Source organism: Mobula hypostoma, chromosome 26, assembly GCF_963921235.1.
Source record: "Mobula hypostoma chromosome 26, sMobHyp1.1, whole genome shotgun sequence".
In the NCBI taxonomy this organism is placed as follows: domain Eukaryota; kingdom Metazoa; phylum Chordata; class Chondrichthyes; order Myliobatiformes; family Myliobatidae; genus Mobula; species Mobula hypostoma.
The window spans coordinates 4,133,193-4,157,092 of record NC_086122.1 but is presented as its reverse complement, the minus strand read 5'-3'; the positions used below and the strand labels follow the sequence as shown (position 1 = coordinate 4,157,092).

The following is a 23,900-nucleotide window of genomic DNA, read 5'->3' as shown; positions in this document are numbered from 1 at the left end:
GAGCTCTCGCCTGCATGGCTGAGCACCATAAAACAGTACCAGCACTCCAGTACTTCAACAAATGTTGGCCACCTTGCTCCTACATGCTCTCCATTTCTGTGCTAACCTTTGTACTGACTAAATCTCTAAAATTACAAAGTCACTGAAACAGGTCCTTTGGTTCATCTAGTCAATGCTGGCTTAACTTCTGCCTTGTCCCGTCGACGTGTACCCAGATGACAGTCTCTCACATACCTATCCAATCTTATATCTATCCAGCTTTTCTTAAACGTTACAATTGAACTCACTTCTGCTGCAGCTCATTTCACATTCCTTTCACTCTGAGTTGAGTCTCATATATTGATGAGGCTCAACGTAGATTGGGAGCTCCTCGGACTCCCCTTAAATATTTCACCTTTCACCCTACAACTATGACCTCTAGTTCTAGTCTCACCCAACCTGAGGGGAAGAAGTCTGCATGAATTCATCCTATCTATACTATGTTACAACACGCACCTTACTGTGCCAGCCTCCTGTGTTTAGATACTCTTACTCTCTGGAATAGGGTTAGCAGGCCCAGCCTCTTTAACGATTCAGGACTGTCCGCTAACTGGTGGCCATGTTTTGGTGCTCAATTTCGGATTCTCATCTAGCATCCAGTTTAGAACCTGACTTCATTTCAGTCTCGTCTGGTGTCTCAGCTTTAATCTCCAGAACTTGGGTCCTAACCATCCTCACCGAGGTCTCTCGTCACAGTACAATTGAGCCTAACCATAGACCCAGTGAGGTATCAGAGCTTCTTGTCAGCTGTGGCCAGCCACAGCGAGAACATTTCTAGACAGAACCTGGAGACACATGACCTCCAGGTTGCCATGCGCCAACTATCACAAGAACAAAGCCAGAGTCACACGGGTGAAGTTGTCAGTCGTTCTGCGAAGTCAGTTCATCTTCCAACCCCAGAGAGTTTCTGTGGTGACTCGGACTCTTGCCATAGCTTCCTCACTCAATGTTCATTGGTGTTTGAACTCCAGCTGTCCCGTCCGCAATGGAGCGCAGAAAGGTGGCCTTCCTGACCGGGAGAGCCTTGGACTGGAACACGACGTATTAGGAACAAAGGTCAGAGATTTGCTTGGACTCAGTGGTATTCATGGCCACCATGAAGAGGGCGTTCCATCATTCCACCAAGCCTCGGACTGTCTGATAAAGGTGTGACAGGATAGTCAGTCAGCTGCCTACTACACTATTGAATTGCAGTCTGGCTGAACAGAGCAGCGAGAATGGGAAGGCTTTGGCCACTCTGTACTGCCACGGACTCCGAGGGGAACTAAAGGATGCCCTTGCCTTGGAAGAGCCCCTTCAGGCTTCGATAATCACCTAGTGGAGCAAGAGGACGAAGAGGTCTAGCCTGAGGCCAGCCTCAATGCATCACAGTTCTAATTCCTGGCAAAGACTAGCCTGCCTCCTGCTCAAGATCCTAGTGACCCACAGGTGAAATGTCACCTCACCTGCAAGGACTATGATATGCTCCCTAAGCATCTCCCTTGTCTATTTGTCCCTCCCTACTTATCTCCCTCCTAGCACTTATCCTTGCAAGCGGAACAAGTGCTACACCTGGTCCTACACCTCCTCCCTCACTAACATTCAGGGCCCCAAACAGTCCTTCCAAGTGAGGCGACAATTCACCTGTGAGTCTGTTGGGGGTCATATATTGAGACTGGTTCTCCCGAAGTAGCCTCCTATATATCGATGAGACCCAACATAGATTGGGAGACCACTTTGCCGAGCACCTATGCTCTGGCCACCAGAAGAAGCAGGATCTCCCAGTGCCCACCCATTTTAATTCAACTTCCCATTTCCATTATGGTATGTCTATCCATGGCTTCCTCCATTGTCGTGATGAGGCCACACTTAGTTGGAGGAACAACATCTTCTTTTGCGTTTGGGTAGCCTCCAACCCGATGGCATGAACATCAATTTCTGCTAATGGCCCCAACCCCACTTTACCATTTCCCATCCCCTTTTCCTTCTCTCCTTGCCTGCCTCTCACCTCCCTCTGGTTCTCCTCCCCCCTTTTCTTTCTTCTACGGCTTTCTGTCCCCACCTATCAGACACCCCCTTCTCCAGCCCTGCATCTCTGTCACCAATCAACTTCCCAGCTCTTTACTTCATCCCTTCCCCCTCCTACTTTCACCGATCACCTTGTGTTTCTCTCTCCCCTCCATCACCTTTTAAATCTAATCATCTTTTTTTCTCCAGTCCTGCCAGAGTCTTGACCCAAAACGTCAACTATACTCTTTTCCATAGATACTGCCTGGCCCGCTGAGTTCCTCCAGCATTTTGTGTGTGTTGCTTGGATTTCCAGCATCTGCAGACTCTCCTTACCCTCTGACCTTTAGGAGTACAGCTCCAAAACATCAGTCTGAAGTAATGCACCCCTTCTCTCTCCCTCCCCCTTTAGGCCTCCAGCTGTTTCTTCCCCTCCTCAGGGAAGTAGTATGCTCGGCTTGAGGACTGCATACAATCTGGTCCGCATAAGGGAGGATGACAAGTGGATTCAACAGGGCACTGTGAATATTCTTACTTTCTTCTCTATTCTTACTTTCTAATTTACATTATTTTTTGTATTTTTTTTTCTCACGGTAACACGTCGAAGCTGCACCCTCTCTAACATGCTAGTAGAGAGAGTTTTATTTGTTTTTTTTTAGCGCTGGAAATGGTTACATCCCGATACGCGGGACAGAAGCAAGGTCGCATTGTGTATTCCAGCTAATGCCAGCCGGTTTAGCGAGCAGAGCGGCGGACACCCCTGCTGAAATCCGGAGGAAAACACACAGAGGATGCAGAGGGGGATCACAAAATCGAGGAAAGAGGACCGGGTCGAGACAACAGAGACTTATAGAGAAGAGAAGTTCGGTGGGTAATACCGTTCCGGCTGACCGGAAGTGCACTGAGAGTGGTAAGCGTAAAGGAGTTGGGTGCTTACTGATCTGGTTAACAACAGATGGTGCAATCCGGGTCATATTATGATCAAGGAACGTGTTTGCAGACTGGATATTGAACTTTTTACTGTTGGACTTTGGCCACATTCCACCGTGATACAACACTTGGCGGCACGGGAGGTCGCTCCTGTCTGTGGCCATCGAACGTGCAGCTCCTCCTGTGGAGGGTTAGACACCCTGAGCCAATAAGTCCTGGACTTATTTTCCATCTGGCATAGTTTGCATTTTGCTGTTTGATTGTTGGTGGGTTTTTCTATTGCTATATTTACGCTCTATTCTCGGTTGGTGCGGCTGTAACGAAACCAAATTTCCCTCGGGATTAATAAAGTGTATCTATCTATCTAGCTATCTAATACCTGATCATACCCTATGGCCTCATAAATGTCCCAGCAGTTTTCCAGGCTGCGATGCTCTCCATAAGAATGCTTTTGTCTACTTGGATGATATCCTAATCTTCTCAAAGTCCATGGAGGAGCACGTCATTCATATCAGAGATATCTTACATTTCATTAAGAGATCGAGGAGGTTTGCTTTGTCACCTAAAATATGCAAAAACCTTTACAGATGTACCATGGAAAGCATTCTGACAGGCTGTATTGTCTGGTATAGGGGTGGGGTGGCGTGGTTGACTACTACACAGGATCGGAAGAAGCTACAGGATGTTGTAAAGGTAGTCAGCTCCAGTATAGGTACCAGCCTGCAGAGTATCCAAGACATCTTCAAGGAGCGGTGCCTCAGAAAGGTTGCGTCCATTTTTAAAGATCCCCATTACCCAGGACATACTCTCTTCTCACTGTTACCATCAGGAAGGAGTACAGAAGCTTGAAGGCACACACTTAACGATTCAACAACAGCTTCTGCCACTTAATTCATTTAATTTCTAAATGAACATTGCAACCCTGAGCACTCACTAACTCACGTTTTTTTATACTATTTCTGTTGTGCACTATTTTTAATCAAACTATTTTATATACACACACACATATATACACACACATTCTTACTGTAATTTATGTATTTTTCTCTAATATCTGTATTATCATGTATTGCATTGTACTGATGCCGCTAGGTTAACAAATTTCACGACATATTTATATCAGTGATATTAAACCTGATTCTGATTCTAACGAGGGTTCTAGATCATGGACTCTATGTCAACCTGGAGAAATCCGAATTTCATGTGGCCACCATTTCATCTCTGGGTTTTTTCATCTCTAATGGAGATGATGGCGGCGTGACGCAGCTTGCGCGACCACTCCGGTGGTGATATCTGTTATCTGTCAAGTAGGGTGGCGTACACAATCCTGATTTGATGGAGGCAGGCGTGAGAGAATGGAGGAACATCTGGAGAAACTTCTGAGATGCCTTTTTTGCTGCCACTGTTACTGCGTGATCCTGAATCTCCAGAGGGGAAGGCCCCGAGTCCTTGGCTTTGCTTGTTGCTCAGCAGCCAGGACAGAGTCGAAGCGCTCGGAAAGATGGTGCTCAGAGTTGAAGGGCGAGTCAGAGGCTCGAATTTTTCGGACGGACTCAGAGTCGGCTGGGGTCGGCTGCTTCCAATGCATGGACAGTTGTCGGTGCCTGGAGGATTATGGCAGAGAGAGTTTCTCCCTTCTGCCGCCTGCGATCGGGGACTATTGGGAGTTGATCAGAACTCAAGACTTTTTTTTTACCGTTCCCATGGTCTGCTCTTTATCAAATTATGGTATTGCTTTGCACTGCTGTAACTATATGTTATAATTATGTGGTCTTGTCAGTATTAGTCTTTGGTTTGTCCTGTTTTTTTTGTGATATCACTCTGGAGGAACATTGTATCATTTCTTAATTCATGCCTGCATTTCTAAATGACAATAAATGAGGACTGAGTGTCCTCATAACCTAATGGCAATCTTAAGATGGACCCCACTAAGATACAGGCAGTCGGAGATTGGCCACAACCATCCAATGTGAAGCAAGTCCAGTTATTCCAGGGATTTGCCAACTTTTGCAGAAAGTTCATCAGGAACTTCAGCTCAGTGGTGTCTCCACTGACAGCACTAACTAAAAGATACAAGGGTTTGGACATCCGTAGAGGAGGCTGCTTTTTCAGTGTTCAAACAGTGGTTCATGACAGTTCCAATTTTGTTTTCACCTAATCATCGTTGAGGTGGACACCTCAGACATCGGAGTGGGTGCAGTGTTGCCTCAACGTCACCTTCGGACAATAAACTGCACACGTATGCGTTCTTCTCCAGGTGGCTATCCCTGCCAGAAGTGAACCACAATATCAGAAATCGCGAGCAGCTCACAGTCAAGTTAGCTTTGGAGGAGTGGCATCACTGGCTTGAGAGCGCCAAGAAACCTTTTATTGTATGGACAGACCACATGAACCTGGCTTACATTCTAGAGGCCAAAAGACTGAATTCCAGACAGTCCATGAGGTCTCTTTTCTTTAACAGGTTCAATTTTGTCCTGACCTATCAACCAGATTCTATCAAAGAATCAGAAACCAGATGCCATGTCTCGTTCACTCGATGAACCTGAAAGAGAGAAGCAGCCTACTACCATTTTGCCCCAAGTTAAGGAAACAGAGTCAATTCATTGATGAATCACCGTAATTATTCACAAGGCCCAGGTGCGAGGAGAGATCCCCAAGATCAGTCCTATGGGGTCGTCTATTTATACTTCAATTGGGTCATGCATCTAGAATGAACACTCACCCAGGGTTGGCCAGACCCTTGAATTCATTAAGATACTGGTGATCTTGAATGGTTAAAGAGGAATGCAAAGTACACCCGTAACAAGGAGTCCTGCACCCAACCTGAAGGGTTTCTTCACCCTCCACCTGTTCTGGACAGACCATGGGTGCACATCTCCATGGATTTGTCACAGGTCTTCTGTCTTCCAAGGGGAAGACTGTCATCACGGTAATTGTAGATCATTTTGAGAAAGTCTGTAAATTCATTGCCTTGGACCTAGAAGACCGAAGCCAGTTTAGCAGCCTGGCAGCAGGTTTAGCTATTCTCTCAGGATTTGTCTTTCTGGGTGGAGCCCAGGAAGTTAGCGCTCAAGTTCACTGAACCCTTCAAGAAAGTAAACCTGGTGGCATACACCTTGCAGCTTCCCAAGGCGCTCAAGGTCAATCCCATCTTCCACATTTCCAAATTAAAACCTGTAAACACCAGTCCTTTAGCCCCACCGCCTTCAGTCCTGCTATCACCCAGATTTGTTGATGGGGAACAGGTCTTCACCATAAGAAGAATTCTGGGTTCACGAACTGTTCTAAGTGTTAGGCAGTTCTTCGTGGACTGCGAGGGATTCAAATCCAGGCTGGGTTCCTGAAAGAGACATTGTTGGATCCAGGCTCATTCAGGACTACAATCACCATTTCTCCAAGCAGCCAGGGCTGACAGAAGTTGGCTCTAGGGGAGGGGGACCTGTTACGACATGCACCCGATCGCGCCAGCCTCCGGGATTTAGATGCTTTAACTCTCTGGAATATGGAAAGCTAGCGTAGCTGCTTTAAAGATTCAGGCTGGCCCCACTAATTAGCGGCCATGTTTTGGCATCAGGATTTTAATATTTAAAGAGCAGCTGAACTGAGGTTCGGTGCTTAATCATCAGCTCATCTTTGGATTCTCATCTAATGTTCGGGAGGAGAAAATGGCAACACGACGCAGCTTGCAGCGGCCACTCTGGTGGTGATCTGTTATCTGTCAAGTAGGATGCCGTGCACAATCCTGATTTGATGGAGACAGACGTGAGAGCATGTAGGGACATCTGGTGAAACTTCTAAAATGCCTGCTTCGCTGCTGCTGCTACTGTGTGATCCCGATCTCTGGAGGGGAAGGCCCGGAGCCCTCAGCTTTGCTTGTTGCTCGGCAGCCAGGGCGGAATCAAAGTGCTCGGCAGGGGATGGTGCTCGGAGAGGCTGTGTCGGAGGGGCTGGTTGGAGGCTCGAAGTTTTCAGATGGACTCAGGGTCCGCTGCAGTCGGGTGCTTCCAATGGTGCTGCACCGGCAAGTTGGCGGCGCTTGAAGGTTCATGGCGGGGAGAGTTTCTCCCTTCTACCATCTGCGTGAGATGATGGGGCTATCGCGACTTGAGACTTTTTTTTTTAGAACCGTGCCCATGGTCTGCTCTTTATCAAATTATGGTATTGCTTTGCACTGTTTTAACTATATGTTATAATTATGTGGTTTTGTCAGTTTTAGTCTTGGTTTGTCCTGTGTTTCTGTGATATCATTCTGGAGGAACATTGTATCATTTCTTAATGCATGCATTTCTAAATGACAATAAATGAGGACTGAGTGTCCTCATAATCTAATCTAATGTCAAGTTTAGGACCCCGTCCTCATACTTCAGTAATTGGGTACTAACCATCCTTGCCTAGGTCCCTCATCACAATACTGCTCATAATTTTGTATACCGCTATAAGATAGCCCATCATTTTCCTCCACTCCAGGGAATAAAGTCCGAACCTATTCATCCCTTCCCTGTAATTCAGGTCTTCATGTTCTGGCAACATCCTTGAAACTTTTCTTCATCTCTTTCAAACTTATTGATATCTTTCCTGTAGGTAGGTGACCAGAAATGCACATGGTACTCTAAATTCAGCCTCACCAATAATTTCGTGATTCAAGTAAGGAATCACTAAATTTCTCTGAACAGCAACATCTTGTATTTTAAAGGTGAGGAAAACCTAAAGCTTTGCCTGACTGAGATACAGTTCCACAGGCAATGGCATTGAGTGGGATGGCTGGGATCAAGTCAGCTGGGAGTCAGCCACTGGCACCGGCTGAGTGGCTGTGTCATCGGGACATGGCTGATGCCCAACAGATATTGGTACCCATGACCATGGGCACATTCCCAAGGCTGCTGTGCTCAGTAACTGACCAGTTTCACCAGTACTGGGGGAGTCCATAAGGCCCTAAGACATGGGAGCAGAATTAGACCATTCGGCCCATCAAGTCTGCTCCACCATTCCATCATGGCTGATTTATTATCCTTCTCAACCCCATTCCCCATGCTTCTCTCCATAACCTTTGATAACCCCACCAGTCAGGAACCTATCAACCCGTAATTTAAATAAACCCAATGACTTGGCCTCCACAAATGTCAGTGGCAATTAATACCATTGATTCAGCACCCTCTGGCTAAAGAATCCCTCATGGAGCAGTTACTGCCCTCCAACATTCTATCCCTTTCAAATTCTGCACAGGCTTAAATATGGCATTTCCTTTCCCTTTGGACCTAAATAACTACCTAATGCAACTGGGTAGATTTTAAGATCTGCTTTCATGGATATAAGGAGGATGGCTAAGTTGTGTCATCAGGTGTGTGCCAGGCTCCAGCCCAGGACTTATTCCAAAGGGGGGATGGGGTATCCCAATTCCTGACATCACTGTAGTAGAGAGGACCCATAGAAATCAGTCATTAGCTGCAACGTCCCTGCAAGACTGGATTCTGAAATCAGATTTGCACATCAAGAAAAAAATTTCAGCTTCCCACTTCAGTCTCAGTCTCCCCTCCCCATGAAATTCTGCCATTCTGCCATGACGCTTCAACCCTGAGAAAGCTCCTCTGGAGGAAGACGACTTTGAACTGAATGGCCCAGACTTTAGAGACAACTCCAGAGGTACAGCTCTCTCTGCCATGATGCTGGAGTCCTGCATCGAATCCTTGTCAATGTAAACACTCTGTGGGATGCTTGGGCTTGTGTTCTGATGAGACAGCAGATAGTAAGGAGCGGAATGACCACTGTACTCACTGACTTCCCAGAAGAGCCTTGCTTGCCGATGCTTCCCTGCAAAGAGACAATGCCTTTAGAACAGTTTGTCACAGTGGGCAGCTCAAATCCATCAAACAGCCAGGCTCTGAACCTGATGCTGAGAATTCACATTCCTGCAATATTTAAACAAACTCACTACTTTGCACTGACTTTTACCAACTGAGCTGGAATATATACAAAAGGCTTGCGAAGGATATCAAGAACATTACATGAGTAGAGATAAAGGGTAGAAATATGGACAGTCCAGTGACAGTCATATGTGGGACTATTATGGGAAGTGATGGACCTTCTGAACAGCTCTACTGTATTGGTCGTCTCCTCACAATGTACCAGACAGAAAGAGAAAACAAATAAATTCAAGGAGGTAGCAAAATGTATTGATGTTGAGGTAGTCCACATGGACCTCAGCAAGGCTTCTGTCAAGATCTCACCTGGAAGTCTGATCCAAAAGATTAGGCCCAGTCAGACACCACCCAGTATCCACCCAACTAACAGGAGGTCCCGCACGGGAGGTTAGTGAGGAAGGTTCAGTCGCTAGATATATGTTTGTACATGGAGAGGTAGTAAATTGGATTAGACATTGGCTCAATGGAAGAAGCGAGAGAGTGGTAGTGGAGGATTGCTTCTCTGAGTGGAGACCTGTGACTAGTGATATGCCACAGGGATCAGTGCTGGGTCCATTGTTATTTGTCATCTATATCAAGGATCTGGATGATAATGTGTTAAATTGGATCAGCAAATTTGCTGATGGTACAAAGATTGGAGGTATAGTGGGCAGTGAGGAAGGTTTTCAAAGCTTGCAGAAGGATTTGGACCAGCTGGAAAAATGGGCTGAAAAATGGCAGATGGAGTTTAATACAGACAAGTGTGAGGTATTGCAGTTAGGAAGGACAAACCAAGGTAGAACATACAAGGTAAACGGTAGGGCACTGAGGAGTGTAGTAGAACAGAGAGATCGGGGAATACAGCTACAAAATTCCCTAAAAGTGGCATCACAGGTAGATAGGGTCGTAAAGAGAGCTTTTGGTACATTGGCCTTTATTAATCAAAGTATTGAGTATAAGAGTTGGAATGTTATGATGAGGTTGTATAAGACATTGGTGAGGCCGAATCTGGAGTATTGTGTTCAGTTTTGGTCACCAAATTACAGGAAGGATATTGATAAGGTTGAAAGAGTGCAGAGAAGGTTTACAAGGATGTTGCTGGGACTTGAGAAACTGAGTTACAGAGTTAGGACTTTATTCCCTGGAGCGTAGAAAAATGAGGGGAGATTTGATAAGAGGTATATAAAATTATGATGGGTATAGATAGAGTGAATGCAAACAGGCTTTTACACTGGGGCTAGGGGAGAAAAAACCAGAGGACATGGGTTAAGGGTGAAGTGGAAAAGTTTAAAGGGAACATCGGGGCTTCTTCACACAGAGAGTGGTGGGAGTGTGGAATGAGCTTCTAGATGAAGTGGTAAGCGCGGGCTCACTTTTAACGTTTAAGAAAAACTTGAACAGGTACATGGATGAGAGGTGTATGGAGGGATATGGTCCAGGTGCAGGTCAGTGGGACTAGGCAGGTAAATGGTTCGGCACAGCCAAGAAGGGCCAAAAGGCCTGTTTCTGTGCTGCCATGTTCTGTGGTTCTGTGAGGTGAGGAGTGCTCAACTGAACAGAGAAACTGTGGTAACAGTCTTTTCTGATTCAGAGAAAGCATTTGATATGATGTGGAAGGAAGATTTGATCATCAAAAAGCTGTATATAAATTGGGAATTAGAGGTCGAATGCTAAATTGGATAAAAGGTCTTTTAACTGGTAGATTTATCATGGTTGAGCCGGGAAATCGAGAAATCTATGTTAAGTAAACAAATTGCAGAAAAAGCAACCCCTCAGGAAAGTGTTGCTAGTCCATATTATTTGCCATATGACAAATGATATATTTTCTAATATAAATAGTCGTATCAAAATATTATTTTGTGGAAAATGGAACTAGGTGGAAAAGGAGTGGGAATGTGAAATTTACAATACAGAAATTTCGAGGCAATAGTTAAGTGGAAGATTGGGCATTAAAATAGGGATTCAGATTTTCAGCAGCAAAATCCAAAATAATCTTTTTCACTAGAACAACTAGGAAGAAGTGTGGCAAATGTTCAGGGGATATTTGCGTGGAGTTCTGCATAGTTACATTTCAACGAGACAGGGAAAGGATGGTAGGGTACAGGAACCGTGGTGTACCAAGGCTGTTATAAATCTAGTCAAGAAGAAAAGAAGAGCTTATAAAAAGGTTCAAAAAACTAGGTAATGTAAAGATCTAGAAAATTATAAGGCTAGCAGGAAGGAGCTTAAGAATGAAATTATGAGAGCCAGAAGGGGCCATGAGAAGGCCTTGGTGGACAGGATTAAGGAGAACCCCAAGGCATTCTACAAGTATGTGAAGAGCAAAAGGATAAAACGTGAGAGAATAGGACCAATCAAGTATGACAGTGGAAAATTGTGTCTGGAACAGGAGGAGACAGCAGAGATACTTTATTTCAGTACTCACTACGGAAAAGGATTTTGATGATTGTAGGGATGACTTACAGCGGACTGAAAAGCTTGATCATGCAGATATTAAGGAAGAGGATGTGCTGGAGCTTTTGGATAAAGCATCAAGTTGGATAAGTCACTGGGACTGGACGAGATGAACGCCAGGCAAGCAATGGGAAGAGGAGAGGTTCCAGAGGATTGGAGGGTTGCAGATGCTGTTCCCTTATTCAAGAAATGGAGTAGAGGTAACCCAGGAAATTATAGACCAGTGAGTCTTACTTCAATAGTTGGCAAGTTGTTGGAGAAGACCCTGAGAGGCAGGATTTATGAACATTTGGAGAGGAATAATATGATTGGGAATAGTCAGCATGGCTTTGTCAAAGGCAGGTTCTGCCTTATGAGCCTGAATAAATTTTTTTGAGGATGTGACAAAACATATTGATGAAGGTAGAGGAGTAGATGTAGTGTATATAGATTTCAGCAAGGCATTTCATAAGATACCCCATGCAATGCTTAGTGAGAAAGTAAGGAGGCATGGGATCCAAGGGGACATTGCTTTGTGGATCCAGAACTGGCTTGCCCACAGAAGGCAAAGAGTGGTTGCAGACAGGTCATGATCTGCATGGAGGTCGGTCACCATTGGTGTGCTTCAGGGATCTGTTCTGGGACCCCTGCTCTTTGTGATGTTTATAAATGACCTGGATGAGGAAGTGGAGGGATGGTTTAGTAAATTTGCTGATGACACAAAGGTTGGGGATGTTGTGGATAGTGTGGAGGGCTGTCAGAACTTACAGCAGGACATTGATAGAATGCAAAACTGGGCTGAGAAGTGGCAGATAGAGTTCAACCCAGGTAAGTGTGAGGTGGTTCATTTTGGTAGGTCAAATATGATGGCAGAATATAGTATTAATGGTAAGACTCTTGGCAGTGTGGAGGATCAGAGGGATCTTGGGGTCAGATCCCATAGAACACTCAAAGCTGCTGTGCAGGTTGACTCTGTGGTTAAGATGGCATACGGTGCATTGGCCTTCATCAATAACGGGATTGAGTTTAGGAGCCGAGAGGTAATATTGCAGCTATATAGGACCCCAGTCAGACCCCACTTGGAGTACTGTGCTCAGTTTTGGTTGCCTCACTACAGGAAGGATGTGGAAACCATAGAAAGGGTGCAGAGGAGATTTACAAGGATGCTTCCTGGATTGGGGAGCATGCCTCATGAGAATAGGTTGAGTGAACTGGGCCCTTTCTCCTTAGAGCCACAGAGCCTGAAAGATGACCTGACAAAGGTGTGTAGGATGATGAGAGGCATTGATTGTGTGGATAGTCAGAGGCTTATTCCCAGGGCTGAAATGGCTAGCACGAGAGGGCAGTTTTAAGGCATTTGGAAGTAGGTACAAAGGGGATGTCAGGGGTAAGAATGGTGAGTGCATGGAATGGGCTGCTGGCAACGGTGGTGGAGGTGGATACAATAGGGTCTTTTAAGAGACTCCTGGCTAGGTACATGGAGCTTAGAAAAGTAGAGGGCTATGTGTAATCGTAGGTAATTTCTAAAGTAAGGATATGTTCGGCACAGCATTGTGGGCCGAAGGGCCTGTATTGTGCTGTAGGTTTTCTATGTTTCTCTATGTTTCTACATTGTATAACATAGGCAGTCACGGTCTCACGACCATGATTGTTCTCATTTTTTTCTACAGAAGTGGGTTGCCATTGCCTTCTGCACAGTGGTTTACAAGATGGGTGATCCCAACCATTATCAATAACACTTCAAACTAAAACTTTATGGTATATATTTAGAAAATGTGGATACCTTTAGATTTTTAGGAATTTGGTTTGATAAAAGGCTCACATGGTAACACACATTAAGGAAATAATAACCAAAAGTAAGAAAGTGCTGAAAGTTCTGAGGTGTTTAATAGGAAAGGAACGGGGAGCTGCAGGAAATCCCTGAAAGCAATAAATAGCAGGGGTTCCTGCCATGGATCAATACCATTATGCAAGGGATCCGTGGGGCCCAGGTTGGGAACCCCTAATATAAAGGATTAATAAGAACAATACTGAACTATGGAAGTATGCCATGTAGATTGGCATCACACAGTATGCTCAAGAAACTGGATATGCAGTAATTCAAAATCAAGCATCAGTGGGGCAATATGGACAATGCCAGTAGCAGCATTGCAGCTGGAGTTGGGAGAGGCACCTCAGGATCTGAGAAGAACACAGTTTGCATTAACATATTGGGCAAACCTACAAGGGCATGGAGAAAATCATCCAAGTAAACAGCTTTTAGATCCATGCTGGGAAAAGGAAAGCGAGGAGAGTAGAAGTCTTGCATGGACTATTGAAGGAAATGCAGAAAGGACAGGAATTAGTGATAAGGTAGTGAATGCTACAGTGCCTTTTCCTGGAGAGTCTCCATGGCTGTGTGAAGCACCAAGGGTGGATCTTCAATTATTCAAAAGGAGACAGAAAAAATAGAGAAGTGATTTTAAATCAATTTAGTTGAATTTTGTGTAAATAATAATTATTATGGATGCTTACAGACATGCACAGATGTTCTAAAATGAAAATAGTAGATTAGGGGTAGGATTGGTAGTGCCTGATTTTAACCTGAAAAAGCAGGTGAGGATAAATGATGATTTCTCAGTGACAGCTGGATGATTCGCTTTGCAGTGGGAAGAGGAAGCAAGATTAATGAGAGTTCTAATATAGTCTGAGTCAACCACAACAACCACGAGTCTAAAGGATTTATATTCAGTGGCAAAACCAGACATTATGTGTGAGATAATACAAATCTTAATATACTTAAAATGGTGGGACTCGGTACATGTTTAATGTGGAATCCAGCACACATTGGTATTAGAGGAAATGAGCAAGCGGATAAATTAGCAAAGGAGGCAACTGGACAAGCAGACTTAGACATTCAAATAAATTACAGTAAAAGAGTAATGAAAAACATTACTAAAACTGAAGTTTAAAAATGTGGAGAAAACACTAGGATGAAAAGAGAACAGGAAGATATCTTCATAATATCAAGAAGTGGGACTGTCGAGGAATGTGTGAAAGAGCACAAGGGAGGAGGTGATAATATCAAGATTGAGGTTTGGGCACAGGGTTAAATAGTAACACTCACAATACGCTGGAGGAAGTCAGCAGGTCGGGCAGCATTCGTGGAAACGATGAGTCGACGTTTCGGGCCAGAACCCTTCGTCAGGACTGTAGAGGGAAGGGGCAGAGGCCCTATAAAGGAGGTGGGGGGAGGGTGAGAAGGAGAAGGCTGGTAGGTTCCAGGTGAAAAATCAGTAAGGGGAAAGATAAAGGGGTGGGTGAGGAGAAGCAGGGAGGTGATAGCCAGGAAAGGTGAAGAAAGAATACGGGAAAACAGAATGGGTAGCAGGAGGAGGCGGAACCACGAGGGAGGTGATAGGCAGCTGGTTGAGGGGGCAGAGTGACATAGGGATAGGGGAAGGGAGGGGGAAGTAATTACCAGAAGTTGGAGAATTCTATGTTCATACCAAGGGGCTGGAGACTACCTAGATGGTATACAAGGTGTTGCTCCTCCAACCTGAGTGTAGTCTCATCATGGCAGTAGAGGAGGCCATGTATGGACATATCTGAATGGGAGTGGGAAGCAGAGTTGAGGTGGGTGGCAACTGGGAGATCCTGTCTGTTGTGGCGGATGGAGCGGAGGTGCTCGACGAAGCGGTCCCCCAATCTGTGTCAGGTTTCACCGATGTAGAAGAGGCCGCACTGGGAGCACCGGATGCAATAGATGACCCCAACAGACTCACAAGTGAAGTGTTGCCTCACCTGGAAGGACTGTTTGGGGCCTTGAATGGTGGCAAGAGAGGAGGTGTAGGGACAGGTGTAGCACTTACGCTTACAGGGATAAGTGCCGGGTGGGAGATCTGTGGGGAGGGACGTGTGGATCACGGAGTCGCGGAGGGACCGATCTCTGCGGAAAGCAGAGGACTGGAGAGGGAAAGATGTGCTTCGTGGTGGGGTCCTGTTGAAAGTGGCGGAAGTTGCGGAGGATAATGTGTTGGATCCGGAGGCTGGTGGGGTGGTAGGTGAGGACAAAGGGAACTCTGTCCCTGTTGTGGTGGCGGGAGGATGGGGTGAGGGCCGAAGTGCGGGAAATGGAGGAGATGCGGGTGAGGACATCGTTGATGACGGCAGAAGGGAAACCATGATCCTTAAAGAAAGAACACATTTGAGATGTCCTGGAACGGAAAGCCTCATCCTGGGAGCAGATGCGGTGGAGACGGAGGAACTGGGAATAGGGAATGGCATTTTTCCATGTGGCGGGGTGGGAAGAGGTATAGTTGAGGTAGTTATGAGAGTCAGTGGGCATGTAGAAGATGTCAGTGAACAATCTGTCTCCAGAGGATGAAGACTGAGAGATCGAGTAAGGGGAGAGAAGTGTCCGAGATAGACAAGTCAATTTGAGGGCTGGGTGGAAGTTAGAAGTAAAGTCGATGAATTTGATGAGCTCAGCATGTGTGCAGGAAGCAGCACCAATGTAGTCGTCAATGTACCAAAGGAAAAGTTGGGGAGCAGTACCAGAATAGGTTTGGAGCACAGACTGTTCCACATAACCAATGAAGAGGCAGGCGTAGCTGGGGACCATGTGAGTTCCCAAAGCTACACCCTTAGTCTGAAGAAAGTGGGAAGAGCCAAAAGAGAAGTTATTAAGTGTGAGAACCAGTCCCGCCAACTGGAGGGTAGTGGTGGTGGGGAACTGGTGAGGTCTATTATCCAGAAAGTAGCGGACGGCTTTGAGGGCTTCTTGATGGGGAATGGAGGTGTATAAGGATTGGACATCCATAGTGAAAATGAAGCGGTTGGGACTGGGGAACTGGAAGTCATTGAAGAGGTGGAGGGCATGGGATGTATCCTGGATGTAGGTGGGGAGGGACTGAACTATGGGTGACAAAATAGAGCCCAGGTACGCAGATACAAGTTCGGTGGGACAGGAGCAGGCCGGAACTATGGGTCTACCGGGACAGTCAGGCTTGTAGTTCTTGGGGAGGAGGTAAAACCGAGCAGTATGGGGTGTGGGAATTATGAGTTTAGCAGCTGAGGATGGAAGGCCTCTGTAATTGATAAGGGCGGTGATGGTGCGGGAGACAATGGTTTGATGTTTTTTGGTGGGGTCCTGTTCCAGGGGTAAGTAAGCGGAGGTGTCAGAGAGCTGCTGTTTTGCCTCAGTGAGGTAGAGGTCTGCCCGCCAGGTTAAATAGTACATTGCTTTCAATGAAGAAACACAATAATGGGAGGGGCAAGTATTGTAATCAGCAAGAAATGGTTGAACATGTGACAATAAGGTGTTCAAGATATAATTAAGAGAAGGAATGGTTGATTTTAAAGATATCATGGTATAAAATACAATTTAACATTGACAATCTTTTGCAGAAAAGGATCACAGGATTATTGCTTTAAATATATAGTACAGTTCCTCAAGAATACAGACCATTTTAAAGAATTTGATAGAATAAATATGTAGGATTTAGATATCCTGACACACTCCAGTTCAGAAGGTGGTGATAATGCAAGCAGGAAGAGAGAGGGAGAAGAAGAGGAAGAGGACAAGGAGGAGTGAGAGGAAGAGGAGGAGGAGGGCCAAGTATCCCCTAAATTTCCTGAGAGACCCCATTGGATTTAAGGCAAGTTGGCAAATTAGACCTAAAATTGGGAGGGGACAGTGGATCATGGTGGAGGGCTATTTTGTTGGCTGGAAACCTGTAACTGATAGAGCACCATGATGATCACTGCGGGAACACTGATGTTCGTTAACTATAATAACATTTGGATATAGAAGCATATAGAAATAGGATTATTGTTTGAACATTACGGGAGGAGAAGATGGCGGCGCGACGCAGCTCGCAGCGGCCACTCCGGTGGTGATGTTTGTTATTTGTCAAGTAGGGTGCCGTGCACAATCCTGATTTGATGGAGACAGACGTGAGAGCATGGAGGAACATCTGGTGAAACTTCTGAAATGCCTGCTTCGCTGCTGCTGCTAATGTGTGGTCCAGAATCTCTGGAGGAGAAGGCCCTGAGTCCTCGGCTTTGCTTGTTGCTTGGCGGCCGGGGCGGGTTCGAAGTGCTCGGCAGAGGATGGTGCTCAGAAAGGAGGGGCTGGTCAGAGGCTCGGAGTTTTTGGACGGACTCAGAGTCCGCTGTGGTCGGGTGCTTCCAATGGTGCTGCATCGGCAAGCTTGTGGCGCTTGAAGGTTCATGGCAGGGAGAGTTTCTGCCTTCTGCCGCCTGCGTGAGATGATGAGGCTATTGGGACTTTGAGACTTTCTTTACCATGCCTATGGTCTGCTCTTTATCAAATTATGGTATTGCTTTGCACTGTTGTAACTATATGTTATAATTATGTGGTTTTGTCAGTTTTAGTCTTGGTTTGTCCTGTATTTTCTTGTGATATCATTCTGGAGGAACATTGTATCATTTTTTAATGCATGCATTTCTAAATGACAATAAACGAGGACTGAGTGTCCTCATAATCTAATCTAAAATATTGACAGTGCTGTTATTAGTGACGAAGGTAATCTCAGGCAACAGAACAATAATAATAAGTTTAAAAGGCAAGCATGGGCTGCTGGCGACGGTGGTGGAGGCGGATATGATAGGGTCTTTTAAGAGACTCCTGGACAGGTATATGGAGCTCAGAAAAATGGAGCGCTATGGGTAACCCTAGGTAATTTCTCAGGTAAGGACATGTTTGGCACAGCTTTGTGGGTTGAAGGGCCTGTATTGTGCTGTAGGCTTTCTATGTTTCATAACAATGAAAAATAGAAATTATGAGAGCATTGTGCAAAGATGCACATTGGGAGGAGGAGGAGGAGAAGGTTTAAGACACACTGTGATGGAGTGCCTTGCGAAGTTTTAAAGAACAGAGGAACCCTAGCGTACAAATCCTTTGATCCCTGAAGGCAACAACACAGATAGATGGATGGTGAAGGCGGCAAATATGGTACTGGCTCTCATTAGCTGGAGCACAGAATACAAAAGCAGATTGTGATAGTAATACTTTATAAAACATTATAAATACTTTATACAACATGAAACAACTAGAGTATGTTACGAGAATACACATAAAATTAAGATGTTTGCTGGTCTGGGCTAGCATCAGTGGCATCAGCAGTTGGTCTGCCACCTGCCCTCAGGGGAAGGAGAGATAAGGAACAATGGAGCAGCGTCTGGAGATGTGTAATGAAGGGACGTGGGACAGAGAGAGCTGTCTGGAGCGGCTCCCCCTTTGAACCCTGAACTGTTTGAAGTGATGGACAGGCGATACCCCAGCAGGGGGATAAAAAGGGCCAGGTTCGCTAAGACAGACACACACGCCACCCGAGGTAACGAGACCCTGGAAGCGGTGCGCCTCTCACGAGTGGGTGAGAAGTGCCAGACAACGACAAGGGTGGAAAGGTACGATCAGCGGGAACCCGGTGTGTGTCCGCCCTTGCCTGGGTGCCGGGTTCACTGCAGAGGATCGACCGCATCTGGAGGAGGGGTCACAGTCGGTGACCTCAGGTGACATCACCAAGGACTCGCCCAAAAAGTTGCTCGTGAGCCATCCCGCTGGTCTGTGAGTGAAGCCGTTCTGAATGATGAGTTGTTCCTGTTCTCTCTGTCTCTCTTCCCCCACCTTGTCCATCGCCATGGCAACGATTACTGCGAACTGAACTACTAACTGGACTGAACTTTGAGTCATTTTGAAATTGGTCATTTGCCCCTAGACAACGATAGAGCTTGATTGATGCTGTTATCTTAATTCTGTGCACATGTGTGGTTATCATTGTTGAATTGTTGCATTTATTATCCTTTCGATTACTGTGTTGCTTGTTTCTTTAATAAAACTTTCTTAGTTCTAGTACTCCAGACTCCAACTGAGTGATCCATTTCTGCTGGTTTGGCAACCCAGTTATGGGGTACGTAACATAAGTGGGGTTCTCGTCCGCGATTTTGAACGCTAAATTTGGGACGGAGTAAATTGATTGGGTTAAAATTCCCGAAAGAAAGAAAAGACAAACAGCAGAAATGGAGGTTGAGGAATTTATAAAGGCACCGACCTTGGAGGCATTAGAGGATGCCAGGAAATCGGAATTGATAGCTGTGGCCAAACGGGTGAATCTTGCTAAGGTAAAGTCGACAATGAGGAGAGAGGAGATACACAGAGCTATTGTAGAGCACTATGTATCTAAAGGTGTGTTTCCCCAAGGTGAGCTGGGGGTGGTGTCTATTGAAAAACCTGCTGGAGACGCGGTACAGGTACAGCTTGAAAAACTGAGACTCGAGCACGAGTTCCGGGTACGGCAGTTAGAACACGAAGAGAAGCAGTTAGAAAGGCGGGAGAAAGAGAGAGAGTTAGAAAGGCGGGAGAAAGAGAAAGAGGTAGAAAGGCAAGAGAGAGAAAGACAGTTGGAGAGAGAAGAAAGAGAGAGGGACAGACAGTTGGAGAGAGAGGAGAAACAGAGGGAAAGGGAATTTGAGCTGGAGAAGTTAAAGATAAGGGCCGAGCAGGGGCTCGTGCCGAACCAAGGTGGAGGGTTCCGGGCGACCCAGGAGGTTAGGCTGGTTCCCCCATTTGATGATACCGACGTGGATCGGTACTTTCTCCACTTCGAAAAAGTAGCTATAAGTCAGGACTGGCCGAGGGATAAGTGGGTTGTTTTACTTCAGAGTGTACTGAAAGGGAAAGCCCAACAAGCTTACTCCGCTTTATCCGCGGAAGATGCCCAGAAGTATGAGGTGGTGAAGGAGGCCATCCTCAGGATTTATGAGTTGGTCCCGGAGGCATACCGGCAGAGGTTCCGGAATGCGAGGAAGCGGTGGGACCGCACGTATTTGGAGTTTGCTCGCGAGATGCAAACATATTGTGAGCGTTGGTGCGCCTCGAAAGGGGTAGAGGGGGATTATGACAGACTGCTGCAGCTGATTCTGATTGAGCAGTTTAAAGGTTGTGTCCCTGAGGGTATGAGACCCTACCTCGATGAGAAAGAGGCAGCCACGTTAGCCGCAACTGCTAAGTTAGCGGATGAGTATGCGTTGACGCATAAAATGAAGGTTGCCCCGAGTAAAGGCTACCAGAAGGGTCGTCAGGACGGCGGGGAGAGTCCGCCGGAAAAGTCAGAAAGTAAGCCGGGGACTAGTGAAAAGGATAAGGTAGACCGGGAGCAGTCTGGTAGGAAGTCTCCTGGGGTCGTCTGTTATAATTGTGGGAAAGTCGGACACTTTGCGTCCAGGTGCTTTGCCCCAAGGAAGGAGACGGGGAAAGGAAAAGCGGAAATTTTGAATGGCTGTATCGAGCTGTTAAGCGAACCGCTAGGGAAGGACAGGTCTGAAAAAGTCCAGGAAGGGCGCGAGAGGTTTATCTCGGCCGGATGGGTGTCAGTGAAGGAGGGGTTAAAACCAGTTCCAGTGCGGATCTGGAGAGACACGGGAGCATGTCAGTCATTGATATTGAAGAGTGTATTAGAGTTTAGCTCAGAGACCCAGACTGGGGAGGTAGAGGTCAAAGGTGTTGGGGAAGGGACAGAGTCAGTCCCTTTGCACCAGATACATTTACAGAGCAACCTGGTCTCTGGACTAGTCACGATCGGGGTGAGGTCCGAATTACCGATGAAAGACGTGGAAGTCTTGCTCGGTAATGACATCGCCGGAGGAATCGTGTTCCCAGTCGTGAGATTGACGGGTCAGCCTGTCAGCATGGAGGCCCCGCCCGCGATGGTGAATTTGGCTGAAACATTTCTGCCAACCTTGTATGAGACAGGGTGTAGTGAGATAAGAGGTAGTGAGGGAGCTGGGACGGACGTAGCAGTAGCCAGGAAAGAATTTGTGCAGACGCAGGAGCGAGACGAGGGGCTGATGGTTTTTGCCGAGACCGCTCTCTCTGACACAGCCTTGACAAGCTATTGTGCGGGGGAGGAAGTGCTAAGGAAGAAAGGGAAATCAAGTACAGTACCCGCAGATGAGGAATGGGGGGTGGTGCAAAAGAGTTATGGGGATGAGGTTTTTAACATGGCCCACGAGGTACCCCCCGGTGGACATTTTGCGGTGCTGGAGGAAACAGTTGGTGGAATCATGAAAGAGATTTACCGGCTGCCCAGGGGGAAGAATGTTATTGATCATGACCGACGCGAACTGAGACGGTCACCGGCTTTTGATATGCTAACAAACCTAGTCGGTGTTAGCGTGGAAATCAATGAAGCTAGGGGCCCCCTGTTAAGAGAAAAGAACCATTTTGAAAAGATTAGGATGGGATCGGTCAGATGGGAGAAGGCTATTGTTTTGGCCAGGTCTACTGATAAGGTCTCTCCCTTAATCCCCGAAGGAGTAATTAAACGACTCGCACCTATGTGTTTGATTGTCCCGAGGAAATGCAAAGAACTGGGACGTTGGGTGATTGTGGTTACAATAGGGTAGCCAAGTAAACAACACCCATATTTTTTGAGTAATTCAGTGACTAAAGGGCTGATGAACACAGAGGTGTGTATTGGCAATTTAATACGGCTGTCTGAAGCCAGTTTGATAGTGAACCTTGAAAAAAATGAATTCGGCCACACAAGGGTCACTTACCTGGGAATTGTGGTGACACAGGGGCAGCTGGCAGTGATGCAAGCTACAGTGCAGGCAATCGCTGACCTCCCAACCCCGACAGACAAGAGGGCCCTCAGAAGGCTTTTGGAGATGGTGGGGTACTGCAGGAAGTTTTGCAATAACTCTGCGGTCAATACCCGTCCCCCTCCTACTAAGCCCTTGCGAGAGAAAATTGAGTCGGAATGGGACGACCCTTGTTATTGTGGTCCGGGACAAAACCAAATGAGAGGTTACATTGGTCGCAATTCATCAGTGTTTTTGGCCACTATAAAGTTTGCTGAGTTGGAGCCTGGTCTAAGGGATTATTACTAACACGTGTAAAAGGAACAGAAAATGTGATGACTGTCTGTCAAGGTGTTGACAGCTTCAAATTCTCTGTATTAGCTAAATAACTGTTAAAGATGTATATTGTGTATGTATCAGATAATGTAGTCATGTTTGTAATTTTTACCTCCCGGTAAAAATCCTTAAAGGGGGGAAGTGTTACGAGAATACACATAAAATTAAGATGTTTGCTGGCCTGGGCTAGCATCAGTGGCATCAGCAGTTGGTCTGCCACCTGCCCTCAGGGGAAGGAGAGATAAGGAACAATGGAGCAGCGTCTGGAGATGTGTAATGAAGGGACGTGGGACAGAGAGAGCTGTCTGGAGCGGCTCCCCCTTTGAACCCTGAACTGTTTGAAGTGATGGACAGGCGATACCCCAGCAGGGGGATAAAAAGGGCCAGGTTCGCTAAGACAGACACACACGCCACCCGAGGTAACGAGACCCTGGAAGCGGTGCGCCTCTCACGAGTGGGTGAGAAGTGCCAGACAACAACAAGGGTGGAAAGGTACGATCAGCGGGAACCCGGTGTGTGTCCGCCCTTGCCTGGGTGCCGGGTTCACTGCAGAGGATCGACCGCATCTGGAGGAGGGGTCACAGTCGGTGACCTCAGGTGACATCACCAAGGACCCGCCCAAAAAGTTGCTCGTGAGCCATCCCGCTGGTCTGTGAGTGAAGCCGTTCTGAATGATGAGTTGTTCCTGTTCTCTCTGTCTCTCTTCCCCCACCTTGTCCATCGCCATGGCAACGATTACTGCGAACTGAACTACTAACTGGACTGAACTTTGAGTCATTTTGAAATTGGTCATTTGCCCCTAGACAACGATAGAGCTTGATTGATGCTGTTATCTTAATTCTGTGCACATGTGTGGTTATCATTGTTGAATTGTTGCATTTATTATCCTTTCGATTACTGTGTTGCTTGTTTCTTTAATAAAACTTTCTTAGTTCTAGTACTCCAGACTCCAACTGAGTGATCCATTTCTGCTGGTTTGGCAACCCAGTTACGGGGTACGTAACAAGTAATACACACAATTCAGCTCATCAAACTATAGGCAGGGTGCGATTGCATTGGAGAGGGTGCAGAGGGGATTCAGCGGGATGTTGTCTGGTTAGAATGTTTCAGTCATGATGAGAGAATCGATGGCGTGTGTTTGTTTTCCTTGAGAATTGATAGATATGTATAAAGTTATGAGGGGCATTGACCGGGTGGATAATCAGAAATATTTGTCTATGTTAAAAACGTACAAGTTTGAAAGTCAGCAGTAAATGGTTAGAGATTTGAGAAGGAATTTTCTCAATCACAGTACAGTTAAAGTCGTACTACACTGCAGAGGCAGGTTTAAGAAGAGTCTCAGTGAACACATGCATCACAAGGACTTACAATGCTGTACTACAAGTCCTTGGTAAATGAGATTAGTATGGGTACTTGATGGTTGGTATAGATATGATGGGCTGGAGGGCCTGTTTCTGTTCCAAGTGGCTTTGTGACTGTGAGATTGGCTTCTTGGTTCAATATGAGTGAAGACAGAGAAATACCTCAGAGGAGCTGATGGTATTACCTGTGGAAGTTCATGTAGAGCCTGATGCTCTTCAACCCGGTATTAAAGGAGGCAAGAAAAAAAGCAATAAATGAGTTTAATGTATAAAAGATAAAGCTGGTCAGGAATGTAGAAACGACCAGTAAGAGTTTGTGTAGATGGGTTTT

General features: G+C 46.2%; 1 protein-coding gene across 1 annotated transcript in view; it reads right to left on the bottom strand.

Moving 5' to 3' along the window:
* The window catches only part of col16a1 (collagen, type XVI, alpha 1), a 414,952-nt gene that overhangs the window by 171,745 nt on the left and 219,307 nt on the right, over positions 1–23,900 (bottom strand). The window contains exon 26 of the mRNA XM_063033604.1: positions 8,728–8,763. Coding sequence (XP_062889674.1) covers positions 8,728–8,763 — 36 coding nt within the window. The remainder of the gene's footprint in view (positions 1–8,727; positions 8,764–23,900) is intronic.